Consider the following 19,497-nt stretch of genomic DNA (forward strand, 5'->3'; position numbering starts at 1 on the left):
AGTGAAGGATATTTCCAATCTTGAAAGTGAAGGATATAACATTGCCGTTGCAAACATTTAGATTATTTTCAAGTTTTTGCTTTTTTATAAACACTGTTCTGAGGAGCATTCTCATCATAGATTATCTTTTAGCACTTTAGGATAAATTTACAAAAAGGAATACTTTTTTTTAAAAAAGGAATACTTTGATCAAGGTTATGGGTATTTAAATTTTATATAATGTGTGTTGTTTAATATCACTTTACTAGATGGATTATATCTTACAGTTGTAATTTGTGTTTCTCTGATAACTTGTAGGATCAAAACCCAGGGAGAAGCCATTATTTTTGTAGGTCAAATGTCGGAAGTTTCTTGGTCCAGTTGAGTATCTGTGGGCTATTAATACTTTTCTGAATTGTTTGTTCATGACTTTTGCCTGTTTTTCCTTTTGGTTTTTTTGTTCTTATTTCAAGGTTTATTCACATCAAGAAATTAACCCTTACCCAGTGTATTGTAAATACTTTTTTTTCTAGTCAATCTTTGTTTTCATTTTGTTTAGCCTTTGCCTGTGTTACTGTTCTGAGCAGCTATTTGACCACATATAAAAGATGTAATAAATATTGTCTTTTTGTATGTGTGTGAACTCTTTTTGTCTTGCTTAGAATGGATTTTACCACCCTAAGATTACAGAAATATTCTGCCCTACATTTTTCTAATACCTTTGTTTTTACTTTTTGAATATAGATTTGTAATTCATCTGAAATTGATTTTTCTGTCTAGTATGTGATTTCATAGCTAACCTTTAGAATAATTTTTATCAGTTAATTTGAAATTTTATCCTACATGATTCTGAAATTTTATCCTATATGATTCTGCTTGTGTTTTATCTACAGTAACAATGAGCTATCTGGTGTTGAATTGTTTAAAATATTTTGATTTTATAGTACACTTTGATCTTTGTAGTGCAAGTCCCCCTACCCCTGCCAATTTTTTTAAACATCTAGTAAATGTATTCTACATGACTTTAGAGCCAGTTCATTAAGTTAAAAAAAATTATTTATGATTGAATTTGTATTGTGTTTATAAGTTAATTGGGGAGTTGTATCTTATTTGTAATATTGAACCTTCTTATCCAGAAGCATAAATTCATTCAGTTAGATCTTTTATGTCACTTAGTAAAATTTCATTGCTTTCTTCCTTTTCCTGTTGCACAGTTCCTGTTAAATTATTTCTGTGTTTTTTGTTTTAGTTTTGGTAGTATTTTGGATGAGTCCTTTTCTAATTTACTTTTTTTTCTAATTTATTTTTTTTTTAAATTCTAAGTTTATATTTAAACTGTATGTAAGATTACTTTATTCCTGCATCTTCTCAGTTGTTTCTGCTCTATATTTGCTCTTTTTCCTTACCTACTTGGTGAGATTTGGCTTTACATTCAAGGATCTTTTTGTCATCTCTGTCCAGTTTTATTCTAGTGCTAACCACATTGCTAGGGTGAATGCCCACATGGAGAGTTGTACCATTCACTTCCTCTCACAGAACTCATTCAGTGTAGATGATGTATTTCATCCTGTAAACTTGGACTGCTTTGCCAATATGCTGACCTTTGTGATGTCCTCACATAAATTGTACTTCATGATCCTTTTGAATGGGCATGGATTGAACGTTGTACTTCTGTCTCAGCTTTTTGGAAAGGAAGGAAGACATAATCTTCCTGTAAGTGTGAGAAGGTGCACTGAAATGGCTTGTACTGTTCTTGATCCAGTCAGGAGTCACAAAGGGATTGAACTTTATTTTGGTCTCTGGCACTTGAGCAATGGCCACAAAAGGCTCCTACTTCCTAATTTAATTGGAATATAGAAAAACCCTTAGTTTTCCATATTTATCTCCTACTAAGTTACTCACCTGTGTATTGTTTCTAAAACTTTTTTATTTGATTATCTTGAGTTTTTTTAGGTGAAGAATGTATTTTGTCTTTGTTTCTTCTTTTACAGTATTCTAATTTTTATTCTTTTGTTTCTGTTAGAAAACATTGGTTTGAACTCCCTCTCATTAACTCCCTCTCTTCCAAAGCCAGTGTCCTCTTGAACTATTTCCAGATTTCCGTAGCCATACCAAAGCTAGGATGTTTTCATTTGTTTGGATACCGGTGTTTATGGATATCTAACTACCTAACTTATTTTTTTTCTTTCAACTTCAAACTGGGTCCAGTATAAGATCCCAGAGGCTGATCTGCAAATCAAGCTACTTACTTGTGTTTGTGTGTGAGACCCTGTGTTCAGGATTGGGCGACTTTTCTAAGAGAAATATTGGGGGTGGGGTGGGGTGGGGTGGGATCGGGTTGGTTTCTTTTCTTTTTTTTTTTTTTATCCTGATTTTGGGGATGGAGGGGAATCCTATTTTTTACAGTATATTTGTTTTTTCATTAACATTTCCTTTTAGCCTTGAATTTTTACTAAATTTCCTCCTGACTTAAAAATCTTGTTTCTAATCTGGGAATTTGAAATCTTGGTACTTAATGTTACACCAATTTTTCCAAAGAGTTCAAACCAATTTAATATCAGTACATGGTAAAAATTTGCAGCCATTTCAAGCAGCTGGTGGGCTTTATATATATCATCGTTAACTGGTATCATTAAATGTTCTGAGCGGTGAATGTAAAATGTAAAAAGTATAGGTTTTTTTTTAATAATAATAAACTTTCAAAGAGAAAAAAAATCATGTTAATTATGGCAAGGAACCTCATTTTGTTTCTAACATTACTTTTGTATTTTACCCATAAGTTTGATAATTGCCGTTGTTTTTTGGAGGATACTCTATCAAATTAAGTATATGAGTGTATTTGTGCCTGGATGTAATTTTACTTTTCTTTTTTAAGTCAGGATTATCTTGAATTTTTTCATACCAGTGAAAAATACCAGACCAGCAATTATCAAACTTACGGGTGAAATATAGCAGTAATGTTACAAACATTACATTTGTCTCTTGTTTATATTTTTCCTAGTAATTTCACTGGGATTCATCAAAAGAGAAGTTAATTTTTAGTGGACTCAATTACCACCTTGAAAACAGAATTCTGCACTTACATTTAGGAGATTATTGGAGGGAGAATTAGAGGAGAAGACATAGAGAATAATAATATATAACTCTGTTTAAAGTACTTTCTGGGGGCGCCTGGGTGGCTCAGTGGGTTAAGCCGCTGCCTTCGGCTCAGGTCATGATCTCAGGGTCCTGGGATCGAGTCCCGCATCGGGCTCTCTGCTCAGCAGGGAGCCTGCTTCCTCCTCTCTCTCTCTGCCTGCCTCTCTGCCTACTTGTAATCTCTCTGTCAAATAAATACATAAAATCTTTAAAAAAAAAATAAAGTACTTTCTGTGTATCCCAAATGATTTAATGTGCTTTACTTATATTTATTCACTTAATCCTCCCCCAACACTGGGATATTTAGGTGCTATTACCATTCCCTCTTTTACAATGAGGAAATTGAGAGATTTTAAGTTAACTTGTAGGAAGCAGTAAAGTGAAGAATGTTTTTAGTTCTTCTGAGAAATTTCCTAGGAAGGGAGGAAGGAAAGTATCATCAATGAATATTGATTATTCCTCTCAGAAATGTGAAAAAATGAGAAAAATGGATAGCAGAGGTGTAGCAAGAATTGAAAGAATTTTTTTTTCATTGAAAAGATTTGAATATGTTTATTGAGTATTGGAGAAGATTCAGTTGTATACATGAGATTGAAAATGCAGTGCTGCAAGAAAAAACTTGAGTGGGAGGAAAGTACTAATGAATGCAAGAAGAGATTGGTTTTAAATTAGTTCACTTTAGAAGTACAAAGGAGTATTTTTTCCCTCTAAAATGAGAGGAAAGAGAAAGATTATTGTTGATGTGATGTAAGGAACTGGTGGGACAAGGGAGAATGAAGTAGCCTATGTTAACTTAACCTACTTCTTAGCTAAGTAGGTAATTTGTTTGTTAAGGGAAAGTGAAGGAGGGGCAGAGGGAGGCGATGTAATTGGGTGCTGTCAGAAAATGGAACAAGTGCTTTGAGGGATAATTGTCAATTTCTGATAATCATTATTAAATTTTTTATGACTTCTTCCAGAGAATCCTTTGCATAGTAAACATATTTATATATGTAAGATATGTATAACAAATACGTCTTTTTAAAGCCATAGCACATTAATACATACGTATATATATTGAAAGGTGTAACAGCATTAAGCATGTCTAGTATAAGCATGTTCAAGCTCTGAAAGGGCCACTAGGAAAACTGTTTTATGTAATGCAGAGTTTCCCAAGTAAGTTTTATCAATGAGTATCTTTTTCATGTACCAGTTGTTAATTGTAAAACATGCTTCGAAATCATCCAGTTTAATCTATCCAGGGTGTTCTAATTTGGATAGCAGAAAGGAGCTTCAGAGTTGGGATACCAGATACACTTTTTTCATTAACAAATTAATCAAAAATTGGGCACATGTTATTAGTTATCAACAAAATAATAGCTACCACTGATTGAGAATCACTCGTGTTCTTTATGAATCGTGCGTATGTAGGTTATTTGTGTTTTGGTGATTCCTCACGAACATTATTATCTTTGTTGCTGATGTAGAAACTGAGTAAAAGAAAGATGAAATAAGTTATCCAGTTAAATTGGGAGACATGATTGATACATAGGTCTTTCATATTCCAAAATCTGCTCCTTATAGTATAGTATGTTTCCCTTGCTTATAGTTCTCTTTTAATTGGTAACATGAAATGAGCAATTTTCTCCCAGATGGCTGAGTTATGGCCACAGACACTTATTTGTTTCTTTTTAAAAATAATACATGTTGGGGCGCCTGGGTGGCTCAGCGGGTTAAAGCCTCTGCCTTCAGCCCAGGTCATGATCCCAGGGTCCTGGGATCGAGCCCCGCATCGGGCTCTCTGTTCAGTGCAGAGCCTGCTTCTCTCTCTCTCTCTCTCTCTCTCTCTCTGCCTGCCTCTCTGCCTACTTGTGTTCTCTGTCAAATAAATAAATAAAATCTTTAATAATAATAATAATAATAATAATACATGTTATACCTAGACTAATTATGGATAACTGGATATTATTTGCATTATCTCTTTGTTTTACTGACAGTCATTTATTTCTATTCATATTAACTAAAAGTATGATTACTCAGAGTGACATGCTGAAAAATATTCAGTGTTGTAGCCATTTCTTCCATGTGTATGTTCTAAAGGATATATTATTAGAGTTATTAATAGGTATTCTAAAAAGAGGAAGGAGGTGCTCATGGTAAAATAGTTTTGGAAACACTGCATATTATATATTCCCTGTAGAGAGCATATTATAAAGACTATAATGAAGAAAGCTATTTCCCAGCGTATCTCTAACTACTTGGTAATAGAATATTTTTTTGAAGAATCTCTGTTAACATCTTAAGGCTTTAGCATTCATTAGAACCGAGCTGGTAAATGATAATGGAGACCAAAAGTAAGCTCCTGTTTTGGTACATGCCAGTTAGCCTTTGATCAGCTGAGTGTGTTTCCTAGCTAGAGCTACTTAAGGATTGTATTTGGATGTATTCCAAATGCATACTTACTACTAAGTATGCTGACCTTTAAGTGGTGCCAATACATACTACTTCACATTGCTTTTTTGCCACTGTTGAGTTTTAAATATTCTATGCTTTTTCAGTACACTTCAGTTAAGTCAGATGCATTTGCATGTTTTTTTATTCTTACCGTTTTAGATATGGGAGAAAGGACTACTATAAATGCAAGTGCAGATGGCAACATTGGAACTATAGAGGATGGTAGCGACAGTGAAAATATTCAAGCAAATGGAATTCCAGGAACACCAATTTCTGTTGCATATACACCGTCTTTACCTGATGACAGATTGTCTGTCTCTTCCAATGATACTCAGGTATCAGTGGGGGGCAGGGGGGTATCCTGTTAATCTCTTAGATGTATAGGCTACCAGCACCTTATGGTGAATATATGTAGTTGATAATGCTGGCTGATTATAATTTTGGGAAAATAAAAACTTGGGTATTTCTTATTGATATAAATCAAAGCAGTTTATCCCCTAAATATATTGATAGTTAAATTTACAACTCTAAGCTGTTTGGTATTATTCGCATCTTCTCTATGCTCCGCCCTATTGAAATTGCATTTAAAAAGAGCATTTTTATCATATATTCATAGGACAGTTCTAGTATCATTGGATGAGAAAGATCTTTAAGACATTTAAGGAACTTCTACTTACTTTCATTCGGGGCTACAATGAAATCTATACTGTGGTAGTGATAGGTTCTTCTTATCCTCCCTACCCTGTATTTAGTGTGTTGTTATTTTAGATAAGGAAGTCCTACAGTAAATCATTGCCCTGTGTATAAGATTAAGCTTTCTTGGCTTTATTAACCTTCCTCGGTTAACAACTTTGAAACATTGCTTTGACAATTTCTGTTGTTTTATGTGTCTCTAAGCAGAGGATATAAAACATCAAATAGAACAAAAACATAAAACACCCAATGGCAGGTAATGGAAAGCATGGTTTAGGCCAGGGAGGAGATATCTTGTCAGAGCATGATGTGCTAGATTTTGTTAGTAATGGTATGAACTGAATAAAATTCAAGAGTTTTTTGGTGGCTAAGTGTGTATTTTCAAAGAATTCATTTTTTTGGGTGCCTGGGTGGCTCAGTCAGTAGAGCATCTGCCTTTGGTTCAGATCATGATCGTGGGGGCCTGGGACTGAGCCCTGCATCAGTGCCCTGCTTAGTGGGGAGTCTGCTTCTCCCTCTCCCTTTGCAAATCCCCCTGCTTATGCTCTCTCCCTCTGTTAAATAAGTAAAAAATCTTTATTTAAAAAATAAGAATTTGTTTTTTAAGGTATTAATTTACTGCTGGGGAGGAGCGTGGTATGTCAGATTAAAGAGAGAAACAGTGTGGCAAATTCCTCATTAGGTTTCCCTGTTAGCAGAACCCCCTCCATATATTACAGAATTGAATAAAATATATAGAAAGCTGAAATGGTTTTACACTGGCAAATTTCTTTATTTACATGGTATGTTAACTTGTTTAGGAATCTGGAAATTCTTCAGGACCTTCACCTGGTGCTAAGTTTTCCCACATTTTACAAAAGGATGCCTTTCTAGTATTCAGGTCATTGTGTAAACTGTCCATGAAACCACTGTCAGATGGACCACCAGATCCAAAGTAAGTCATTAGCTATTGTCCTTGACAAATACAATTTTTTAAGATTGAAACTTACTGTTAGATAGTCTTTGGAGTTTTTTGTTATTCTTGTCTCATAGAACTCTCAAAAATACATTTTAGGGTTATTTTGCTTTTTAAAATATGTATTTGAAAAACAGTGAGTTTGAAAATTGCTAGGTATCTTACACTGTTTCCCAAAGCATACCAATAGCATTAGAGAAGTGTTCCTGATTGAACAATTGAAAGAATTCTTATTTCAGTATTATGAGTAACTGTGGAGTTAATGTAGCCCTGTTACATTTAGCCTTGTGCTAGGTTTCTGAAAGCTACCAGTTGAAAGGTAATAAAACCTAAGAGAAATAAATTTTAAAATTCATAATGAAAGATACTACATATTATGGTCTGAAAAATGCTCTAATTTGATACCTTTCTCTGTGGGAAACAGGAGGTACTTTGAGATGGGAGTCACTTGGCTGATTCCTGTCAAATATATTAGTTTAAACTGTAGGAAAGTGCCATTTTTTGTCAGAAATCACCAAATATCTTTCATTTCATGAGTCAAATATAACGAATTTTTGCTTGAGACTGAGTTTGGGCACTATTAAAGAACCATGCCTCGCTAATGTTGCAGCATGATGAGGTGCAGCATGACAATTTTAGGAGAACTTTCTGGAGAAAGAAAGCTTGAAGTCAGCCTGGCCTGAGTAGCTTTTTAAAAAGGATATTGAAATAGGGGGAAAATGTAAGCAATACTACTTCATTTTTTTAGAAACTCTAGAGCATTTTGGTTTCTAAATGTCACCTAAAAAGAAAGACTAGAGACTGTTAGAATAGGGGAAAAAGAAAAACTTTGTAAGTTTTGGTAAACCACATTTGTTATATTTTGTATACAGTTTTATTTTGTCATATTGTACTGAATCAGTGAGAAACATCTTCTAAGCCCTAAAACCCCAAATTCTAAAATCTTTTTAGGCCCAAATCCCGAGAGTTAGAAATATTACATTGATTTTTCTATTTTGAGAATGTAAACTCCATGGAAAAAGCATTAAGGTTGTTCAGATTGCTGTATAAAGTTGATTATACCCTATGTATGTTATAAGAATATATTCAGAATTTTTTCAATTTCTTATTCTCACTATAACAGGAAAAATAACCATCTCATTCCAAATTGTTGGAAGACTTTGAGGAGGAAGTAACTTAAGAATTTAGTGTTATTGGGACGCCTGGGTGGCTCAGTTGGTTAAGCAGCTGCCTTCGGCTCAGGTCATGATCCCAGCGTCCTGGGATCGAGTCCCACATCGGGCTCCTTGCTCGGCAGGGAGCCTGCTTCTCCCTCTGCCTCTGCCTGCCATTCTGTCTGCCTGTGCTTACTTGCTTTCCCTCACCCTCTCTCTGACAAATAAATAAAATATTAAAAAAAAAAAAAAAGAATTTAGTGTTATTGCTAATTGCCATATTTGCCATGATTTTAAAATGTTATTAACCTTTAAAGTCCCAGCTATTTACTTTTCTATATCAACTGTTAAAAAGTGTGATTTGGAAAAATACGAATAAGCAGAAAAAGGAGAATTCTTTAAAGTACCCAAAATAAAAAGAAAACAAAATACATGATTTTAAGGAGTACTTTATGGCAGGGAGCATTCCTTTAGCACTATATAAATAAAGAGTAGGGCGCCTGGGTGGCTCAGTGGGTTAAGCCGCTGCCTTCAGCTCAGGTCATGATTTCAGAGTCCTGGGATCGAGTCCCGCATCGGGCTCTCTGCTCAGCAGGGAGCCTGCTTCCCTCTCTCTCTCTCTGCCTGCCTCTCCATCTACTTGTGATTTCTCTCTGTCAAATAAATTTAAAAAAAAAAAAAAAAGAGTAATCTAGTTTTGGAAAGCTGCAGTCTTTAATATTACAAAGGATTCTTAAGAGAAATAATGTAAATTATGCTCCTACTCCGTAGACTTAAACCAAATATTTAGAAATTTTGTTCAAACAATAAAAAGACCTTTTGGGGGGCGCCTGGGTGGCTCAGTGGGTTAGGCCGCTGCCTTCGGCTCAGGTCATGATCTCAGGGTCCTGGGATCGAGTCCCACATCGGGCTCTCTGCTCAGTGGGGAGCCTGCTTCCCTCTCGCTCTCTGCCTGCCTCTCTACCTACTTGTGATCTCTCTCTGTCAAATAAATAAATAAATAAATAATCTTTAAAAAAAAAAAAAAAAGACCTTTTTGGTCATCAGGAACATTAAACATTAGAACTGAATACAGAAGAAATCAAATTTTCTACCCCTAGAAACTGTTCATTTTCCAGAAGAGAATTTATGGTTTCCTATCTTGAATGATTTTTCCCCAAAATTAATGACTTGTAGTTATATAATTTTCTTTTTTGCCTTGCTTCTCTCGATGTTTTGTGATCTTGCTAAGATGATGTTCCAGGAAATGTTTGTTAAGCTTAAATCATAATTTGAAACCCCCCAGTGAAAATCTGTAGACCTGAAATTTCTAGCTTCTTTTGCATATAAAAGATAATTTGCATAAGATAATCATTTGATCATTTCTTCATTAATGAATGCCTTATAGATAGTAGTCCTTAATAAATGTTTAGCTGGGTGTATGAATAAATCCATGAGTGATTGAGCACATACTGTGTACAAGGCATTTTGTTAGATCTAGGGATTAAAAAAAAACACAACAAAAATTTATGTGTTCGATAATAGTAAGCTACAGGTTTTAAAGACTACTGGAATTGAGCAGAAAAGATAATAAATTAGCTAGACTAGGAAGTAGTCATAATATTAAAGCTCTGGAAGGCTTCATATGAAGGGGAGATACTTTAACCCATACCATATTTTCGTGGGCTCTTCATAATCTAACCTCGCACTGTTTCTAACTTGATTTAAGCTTTTTTGGTGGAGGGGAGGTAATACTATATTTGCTGCACAAAGCCATCTTGGAAAGTTGATATGTAGCAAGTAATGATATTACTGATTTCAGTTTTATTTCAAAGATGGTAATATTTTTGTGATTCCCATTTACATGAAATTAAAATATTTCTTAGAGTTTCTTAGGTTCTTGAAATACTCGACCCTTAAAACCATAACATTTTTAAGGGAGAAATCAAGAACAATTAAGTTTGTTATCTGTGGTGCGAATGTGACACCAATGATACACTATTTGGGAAGAATAAAGTAATTAGCTGCTAGAACATGTTAAGTGTGTTCTGTATTTGAAAAAGTTGCATGGATTCTTGGTCTGTTGGTGTTAAGAGGCCTCTTTTAATGGAAGAAAAATTATATGTGTGAAATCTGATAATTATAATGCTAGATATTGATCAGAATATGGCATAATATATTGATCAGAAAAAAGGTGAAAATTTAAGCTGAAAAGGAGTTTTTTGCTTTTCATTATTAAAATATTTAGAATAAATGTGTAGACTGTTAAGAAATATAAATGTTCTAAAAGCCTCTTTGTATTTCAAAAAAGAAAAGAACTTTAAATGGTTATTGAAAAAATAAGCTTGAAATAGTCCTATAGCTTCTTCATACAACCAAAACTTTTAATTTTGTTTAGGGTTTTTGAGTAGCATACCTAGGCAAAAAGTATATTATATACTAAACTATTAAGTATTATATACTGTGGAACTATTATATACTAAATATGGCACATAATGTAGGAAACTCATGATGATTTCTAAAAGGTGAAATATGCTTGTGAAAGAAAAGAACAAGGAATAAATATTTTTCGTGTATGAAGGAACAGTAGGTTGATTTTAAATATGTGTAAATGATTGCTTTTCCATATAAAAAGTTTATGAGATTATGTGGTACTTGAGAATGTAAGTGGGACTACCATTATTAGTGTCAAAGCTCATTCATGTACTGTGCTTTTGTGGTAGAGTGTTCTGTTCCTATCCATTTTAAAGTTTGTGAAATTTTGTGGTACCAGGAAATATCTTTGGAACACCCTTTTATTACCATAATGCTAAATATGTCCATATACTGTGCCTTCTTTTTTACGTTTTAGGTCTCATGAGTTACGATCCAAGATTCTTTCATTGCAGTTACTTCTATCCATTCTGCAGAATGCAGGACCTGTTTTCAGGACAAATGAGATGTTTATTAATGCAATTAAGCAGTATCTGTGTGTTGCACTTTCAAAAAATGGAGTCTCATCTGTACCAGAGGTTTTTGAGCTTTCTCTTTCCATATTTCTCACTTTGTTGTCAAACTTCAAGACACATCTGAAGATGCAAATTGAGGTATGTTCTACATTGTTGGGTATTTCATTAGTTTCATGTTTTAAATCAGATTATTCATTCCCTAGAAAATTTTTCAGAATGTGAAATAATATTTATGAATTTTCATGTACAACTGACTCTTGAACCAATATACTGCTTTGAACTGAGGGGGGGCCCACTTACATGTGGATTTGTTTCAATAAGTGTTGGTACGGTACTGTAAGTATGTTTTCCTTTCCTTCTGATTTTCTTTTTCTTTCTTTAGTTTACTTGATTGTAATACAGAATATAATACAGCATATAATAGAATACAGAATATAATACAATACAGCATATAATACATATGATGTACAAAATATGTGTTGTGTTAGTTGAATGTTTATATTATCAGTAGGCTTGTAGTCAGCAGTGGTAGTTAAGTTTTTGGAGAACCAATGTTACATGTGGATTTTTAACTGCACAAGGATCAATGCACTAAACCCTCACATTGTTCAGGGGTCAGCTGTGCTGCTTTTTCATTTACTCATTCAACTAGCATGTGCTTATGAAATATTAAGCACTGGGTGAACAGTAAGAATACAAAATCAGATTAGACACAGCCCAGCCTTCAAGGAGTTTATACTGGTTGAATGAATGATTCTAGATGTCTTGTGTTAGTTCAGCCCTCACAATAATTTTGCCATTGTTTATATTATATATAGTAGTGAATTTGGTTATCTTAAAAGAAAGCTTTAAATATATACTTTATCTACATGGTCTTAAGCCACCTAAGTTTTGGGCACTAAAAAGAGGCTATCTAAGAAGGATTACATTTTTAGTGTTTTATTTTAGGAGTTCGAAATTTTAATTTTTGCTTTGTATTATTTTCCAAATGTGCAAATGATAAATTATCATTTCCCAGAGATTTGAGGTGGGTGGAACAATATTACTATACTTTATTACTAATGTTCTACAATATCTTTTAAAATTCACATGGAATATTATGGGAATAAGAATAAGGCCTTAGTATTTTAAGTTAAAGGTTCATAAATGGGGCCAAATTTTGAACAGGAAACAATTTCTGGCACATATATATTGTCAAATTTTAATTTGTCTTATGTCTGTCAAAATAATGGGACATTTAACTAGGAAAAGTTGCTATTTTTTTATAATTCTTCTCATTATATTCAGGCATTACAATTAAAAGAGATTTTTAAAAAACGTTCGGACCTTTTGCTTCCTTACTAAACCAAAAATCTTTCATGAGATGATGAAGCATTTAAATTGCCATTAGATACTTTTTGAAGACCACATTCATTTAGTTAGAGACTTCTGAACACTGAGACTCAACTTTTTTAAGTACTTTTTAGTAGACTGTGAAATATAAATTCTTAGGGAACCAGATATCACAGAAGTCAAATAAATCGAGATTATTATTTTGTAGATTAAATTTGATGTATAAAACTTTTGGAAGCACAAATTTAAAGGAAATATTGGTAAGAAATTTTGTTTGTCCTCACATGGTGCATTATCATTATAAAATTGTTGTAATATTGCTCTGTGTGTTTAAAGAAATAAGTTTAATTTCATTCTTCTTTGTCCTTTATGGAAAGCATGAGGATCAAACAAGGCAAGTGTAGATTGCTTTTGAAAAATACTACACATATTCAAATGCAAGTTAAGCTGTGTTCTAGTTGTAGAAAGCAAAGCCGACATACGAAAATCTAAATTTGCAAAGCAAATTTGAGGTTGTTATTACATGAGTATTCATTTTATAAGAGTATTCAGTTCAAAGTTTCGATAATGTTATTTTTCCATAGACATTAACTTACATGTCTGTATCAGATCATTGTTAATGCACAACTTTTCAAGAAAATATTTGCAGACAAAGTGTCTTTGATACTCTTATTCTACACATATTATATTTTAGGTGCTCTATAAATCTTTAAAAGTTTGGGTTTTTTTTTTTTTTTAAAGATTTTTTATTTATTTATTTGACAGAGAGAAATCACAAGTAGTCGGAGAGGCAGGCAGAGAGAGAGAGAGGGAAGCAGGCTCCCTGCTGAGCAGAGAGCCCAATGCGGGACTCGATCCCAGGACCCTGAGACCATGACCTGAGCCGAAGGCAGCGGCTTAACCACTGAGCCACCCAGGCGCCCTCCAAAAGTTTGGGGTTTTTTAAGAGCCCCTGTTGATGGGCATGATGTCTTAAATTACAATTGTAGGCTGTTGCTTACTAGTACAATTTGATAACTCAAAGTAGCTAAAATTTTTATTTTCCTCTTTTTCCAAATCTAGGAGTTTTATTTAGTCCACAATTTGGAGAGTTCTAAACTTTCTTTTTTATTTGTTTAGTATAACTGATATTAACAGTATTATTAGTGTCAGGTGTACAATGTAAGGATTCAACATTTGTGTACAATTACAGGATGATCAGTGCAATAAATCTAGTTACCATCTGCTGTCTCACAAAGTTAATACAAGATCATTAACTATATTCCCCATTCTGTGTATTACATCCCATGACTTATTTCATAACTGGGAGTTTATACCTCTTAATCCCCTGTACCTATTTAGAATTTCCACATCCTCACCCCTTTGTCAGCCATCAGCCTGTTTTCTGTGAGTCGGAGCTTTGTTTCTTTTTTGTTTTTAAGACTCCAAATGTAAGTGACATCATGGCAGTATTTGTCTTTTTCTGCCTTTACACTTAGCATAATACTTGCAAGTTTCATCCATGTTGTTGCAGATGACAAGATTTGAATTCTTTTCTGTGGCTGAGTAGTGTTCTGTTGTACATATATATAATATCTTCTTGATCCATTCATAGACACTGAGGCTGTTTCCATATATTGTCTATTGTAAATAATGCTGCAGTAAACATAGGCATCATGTATCTCTTCAAATTAGTGTTTTCATTTCATTGTATAGATACCCATTAGTGGGATTGCTGTATTATATAGTAACTCTATTTTTAATTTTTTTGAGGCCATACTGTTTTTCAGAGTGGCTGTATCAGTTTATATCCCCACCAGTGGTGCACAAGATTTCCCTTTTCTCTACATCCTCATCAGCACTTGTTATTTCTTTTTTTTTTTTTTTTAATTTATTTATTTGACAGAAATCACAAGTAGATGGAGAGGCAGGCAGAGAGAGAGAGAGGGAAGCAGGCTCCCTGCTGAGCAGAGAGCCCGATTCGGGACTCGATCCCAGGACCTCGAGATCATGACCTGAGCCAAAGGCAGCAGCTTAACCCACTGAGCCACCCAGGCGCCCCAGCACTTGTTATTTCTTATCTTTTTGGTAATAGCCATCCTGACAAGTGTAAGGTGATATCTCATTGTGGCTTTGATTTGCATTTCCTTGATGAATAGTGATTTTGAGCAACTTTTCATGTACCTGTTGGCCATCTCTATTTGTCTCCTTTGGAAAAATGTCTGTTCATATCCTCTGCCTATTTTTTAATCAATTTTTTGTTTTGTTTTGCTATTGAGTTGTATAAGTTCTTTATGTATTTTAGATATTAATCTTTATTAAATATATGATTTGCAGATGTCTTGTATTTAGTAGATTGCCTTTTCATTTCATTAATGGTTTCCTTTGCTGTGCAGAAGCTGTTTAGTTTGATGTAGTCTCATTTGTTTACTAAATGATTTTATTTCCCTTGCCTTTAGAATCAGATCCAAATAGACATCACTAACAAAGATATCAACAAGTTTACCACCTATATTTTTTTCTAGGAGTTTTAGGGTTAAAGGTCTTACAGACAATTCTTTAATCCATTTTGAATTCATTTTTGTATATGGTATAAGATAGTGGTTCAGTTTCATTTCACATATAGCTGTCCGGTTTGCCCGATACCAGTGATTGAGGAGACTGATTACTGATTGAATCTCCTTACCAGTAATTGGTCTATTCAGATTTCCTCTTTCTTCCTGATTCATTCTTGGAAGATTGTATGTTTCTAGGAATTCAGGCATTTCTTCTAGGTTGTTCCATTTGTTGGTATATAATTGTTCATAGTAGTCTTTTGTCATCCTTTTTATATCTGTGAAATCAGCTGTAACCTCCTATTTCATTTCCAATTTTGTTTGAGCGCTGTCTCTTTTTTTCTTGGTGAGGCAGCCTGAGGGTTTGTCAATGTGTGTGTCTTTCTTTGTTTTTTGATCTTTTCTGTTGTATTTTTAGTCTCTCTTTCATTTATTTCCACTCTGATCTTTATTTTTCCTTCCTAAGTTTAGGTTCCATGTATTCTTTTTTCAATTCCTTGAGGTGGAAAGTAAGTTGTTCATTTGAGATTTCTCTTGTTTCTTGAAGTAGACTTATATTGCAATGGTTCCCCTCTTAGGACCACTTTTGCTGCATCCTACAGATTTTGGTATGTTATAGTTGTTTTCATTCATTTCAGGGTAGTTTTTTTATTTCTCCTGTGACTCAGTTGTTCAGTAATGTGTTGTTTAATGTCCACTTATTTGTAGTTTTTCAGTTTTTCTTCTTGTAAATTCTAATTTTAAACCATTGTGTTTGAACAAGGTGTTCAATATGATTTCAGTCTTCTTGAATTTATTGAGACTTGTTTTGTGGTCTAAAATGTGAGTGATCTGTCCTGGAGAGTGTTCCATGTGCATTTGAGAAGGGATGTACATTCTGTTTTGGAGTTCTGCATGCTGTTAATGCTTGAATGATACAGGGTTCGAGACACTGACCTCCTGCATAGTTGTAAATTCATGTTAACTATCTGACTCTTCCAGAACTTAACTACTAATAGCCTACTATTGACTGGAAGCCTTTACTGATAACAGTCAGTCAACATATATTTTGTATATTGTATGTATGATATACTGTGTTACAATAAGCTAGAGAAAAAACATTAAGAAAATCATAAGAGAAAATATCTTTACAGTGCTGTACTGTATTAAGAAATCCACATAAGATGGGGCTAGAGAGTATTATACTAAGCAAAGTAAGTCAGAGAAAGACAAATACCATATGATTTTGCTCATATGTGGAATTTAAGAAGCAAAATAGATGAACATATGGGAAAGAAAAGAGAGAAAGAGAGGCAAACCAGGAACAAACTATAGAGACCAAACTAAGGGTTACTGGAGGGGGATGGGTTAAATGTGTGATGGGTGAAGGAGGTCACTAGTAGCAGTGAGCACTGGGTGTTGTAGGTAAGAGACGGATCACTAAGTTCTTCACCTGAAACTAATTTTACACTGTATGTTAACTAACTGGAATTTAGAAAAAAAAAAAAAAAAGAAACTTGAAGAAAAAAAATCCACATACGAGTTGGACTGCTTAGTTCAAACCCATGTTTTTCAAGGGTTGTCTGTACATCTATTAGATCCATCTGGTTTAATGGGTTGTTTAAGACACAGTGTTTCCTTACTGATACTCTGTCTGGATGATTTATCCATTCATATAAGTGGAGGATTGAAATTTCTTTCTGTACTGCTGTCATTTTCTCCCTTTAGGTCTGTTAGTATTTGCCTTATATATTTCAGTGCTTCTAATGTATGGCACATATATCAGTATTCTATCTTCTTACTGGACTGACCCCTTTATCATTATTTACTGCCCCTCTTTATCTTTTATTACTGTCTTTGTTTTAGTCTTTTTTGTCCGAAATGAGTATAGCTTGCTTTTCACTTCCCTTTGCATGGAGTATCTTTTCTATTCTTTCATTTTGAAGTCTGTATGTATGTGTTCTTACGTCTGAAATGAGTGTCATGTAGGAAGTAATATAGACGTGTCTTGTTTTTTCATTCATTCAGCCATTATATATATATATCTTTTGATTAGGGCATTTAGTCCATTTATATTTGCAGTAATTGTTGATAAATACTTAACTGCCAATTTGTTATTTTTTTTCATGACTGTTCTATTCCTTTCTCTTTTTCTCTTGCATTGTGGTTTGATGACTTTTTTTTTTTTTTTAGCATTATGGTTAGATTCCTTTCTAATTTTGTTTTATATATTTACTACAAGTTTTTGGTTTGTGGATATGGTGAGGTTCAGATTTATCCCCTTGTGTATATATCAGTTTATTTTAAGTTGATCACAACTTAAATTTGAACACACTCCTAAAATGCATTTTTACTCCCTCCCCATTTTATGTTTTTGATGTTGCTTTTTACATCTTTTTATTTTATGTAGCCCTTAACTAAATTATTGTAGTTTTACTTAACTTTTGTTTTTTTAACTTTATTCGTAGCTTTAGAAGTGATTCATTTACTACCTGTACTATAATGTGCCTTTTCTAGTGAGATTTTTACTATTGTATGTTTTCTTGTTTATTAGTATCATTTCTTTTCAGCTGAAAGAAGTCTTGTTACTATTACTTATGAAGACAGTTTAATTATAATGAACTCCTTTGGTTTTGCTTGTCTGGAAAACTCTGTCCTTCCTTGAAATCTGGATGATAACCTTGCTTGTTAGAGTATCGGTTGCAAGTTTTTTTTTTTTTTCCTTTCACCACTTTGAATATCTCATGTCACTCCCTTCTGGCTACACAGTTTCTGCTCAGATTTCTCTTGATACGGGTTTTTCCTTGTACACAGCTAGTTGTTTTTCTCTTGCTGCTTTAAGATTTTTCTCTATCTTTAACTTTTGACATTTTAATTTTAATGTGTCTTGGTGTGGACCTCTCTGAATTCATCTCATTTGTAACTCTTTGGGCTTCCTGGACTTAGATGTCTGTTTCTTTCCCTCAGGGAAATTTCTAGCCATTAAATCTTCAGATAAGTCTTCTGCCCCTTTCTCTCACTCTTCTTTTGGGACTACTGCCCTGATTGGTAGATCACTGGTCCTTACCTGTTTGGCTCAGTTTCTGTTGAATCCCACGAGTGTTATTTTTCAGTTCAGTTAAACTGTGTTCCTTAGCTCTTAGACTTGTTTCCTATTTCATTTTCTGTCTTTCTTAAAGTTCTCATCCATTCCTGTACCACATTCTGTGAGCATCCTTAGGACCATTACTTTGAATTCTTTATCATGTAGATCACTTATATGTATATCATTAAGATATTTTTCTGAGGTTCTGCCTTGTTTTTTTGTTTGAAATCTATTTCTGTTTCCTCATTTTGCTTGACTCTCTGTTTCTGTGTATTGGGTAAAACAGGTACCTCTCTGTCTTCAGGAAGTGGGCTTGTGCAGGTGATGATCCTTCTCATTCAGACTTGCCCTGGCTCTTGGCCGTCCCTGGAACCTTTGTGATTATCCAGACCCCTCATTTATTCTTGATAGGCATCTGTTGTTGAGGACGTGCCTTGTCCTGTCAGTGATCCCTGGGGAGGAATCTCATTTAGCACCTAGTTTCAGGCTATTTGGAAGCCACTCCCTCAGGCAGCTACTTTTAAATATGCAGATATATACAGTCCTATTCTCCAGATTAGGAGATATGAAGATGTTCCTTGTGTGACAGTGACAAAAATCCTGACCCCAGGGAAGTGCATAAACTCCTTTGTTGGAAGCCTGGTCAAATTGTAGCAAGGCCAGGGGATGTGCAAAACATGGCTTCTTCCTGTTTACAGTCCCTGGGAGCATCTTTTTCACCTCTAGAGGTGAAGGAGACATGAAGCCTGTTCTCAAGCTGAAGCTTCCAGGCTAAGTAAATAGAGCTTTTTTACAGGAAGACCTTTTTTGTCTCAGTTTGCTGTCTGCAATACCCTATGGATGGTGGCATGCCAAGAACAGTCTTTCTGATTGTTACAGTCCCATGTTGCTCTGAATGCCAGCTCTCTTGGCCACCAGGGCCAGGCAGTCAAGTGATATTTCCTCTGTGGATTGCACACACTCACTGGCTATAGTAAGGCAGCTGGAGAATGTGGGGGAAGGGGCACCCTTGCTGCCTTCAGACTTCTGAAAGGCAGTGTCTGGGGATTTCGGCAGTGCTGTGGCAGAGTGCCTCATCTTTGTGTTTGCTGAGTTTAGGTTGGGTGCAAGAGAATGCCACATGCGCTTGTGCTCACCAGCCTCAGTCAAGGGGCAGGGGAGCACTGCAGCTACCCATGCTCTCTGGCCTCAGCAAGTGTCATGTCCACTGCCCCTTGCTTTCACAGCAAGGAGGCAAACAGTTGTGCATTTTCCCTCAGATATTGTCATGCATCTCTGAGTTGGCTGC

General features: G+C 34.6%; 1 protein-coding gene across 2 annotated transcripts in view; it reads left to right on the forward strand.

Annotated features, from left to right (window-relative positions):
• The window catches only part of ARFGEF1 (ARF guanine nucleotide exchange factor 1), a 151,243-nt gene that overhangs the window by 62,851 nt on the left and 68,895 nt on the right, over positions 1–19,497 (forward strand). For both annotated transcript variants that reach the window (XM_082719102.1, XM_082719103.1), the window contains 3 exons: positions 5,710–5,885; positions 7,044–7,177; positions 11,183–11,417. In XM_082719102.1, the coding sequence (XP_082575228.1) occupies positions 5,710–5,885; positions 7,044–7,177; positions 11,183–11,417 (545 nt within the window). The remainder of the gene's footprint in view (positions 1–5,709; positions 5,886–7,043; positions 7,178–11,182; positions 11,418–19,497) is intronic.

The sequence above is a fragment of the Mustela nivalis genome (assembly GCF_964662115.1).
Source record: "Mustela nivalis genome assembly, chromosome: 2".
Classification (NCBI taxonomy): Eukaryota; Metazoa; Chordata; class Mammalia; order Carnivora; family Mustelidae; genus Mustela; species Mustela nivalis.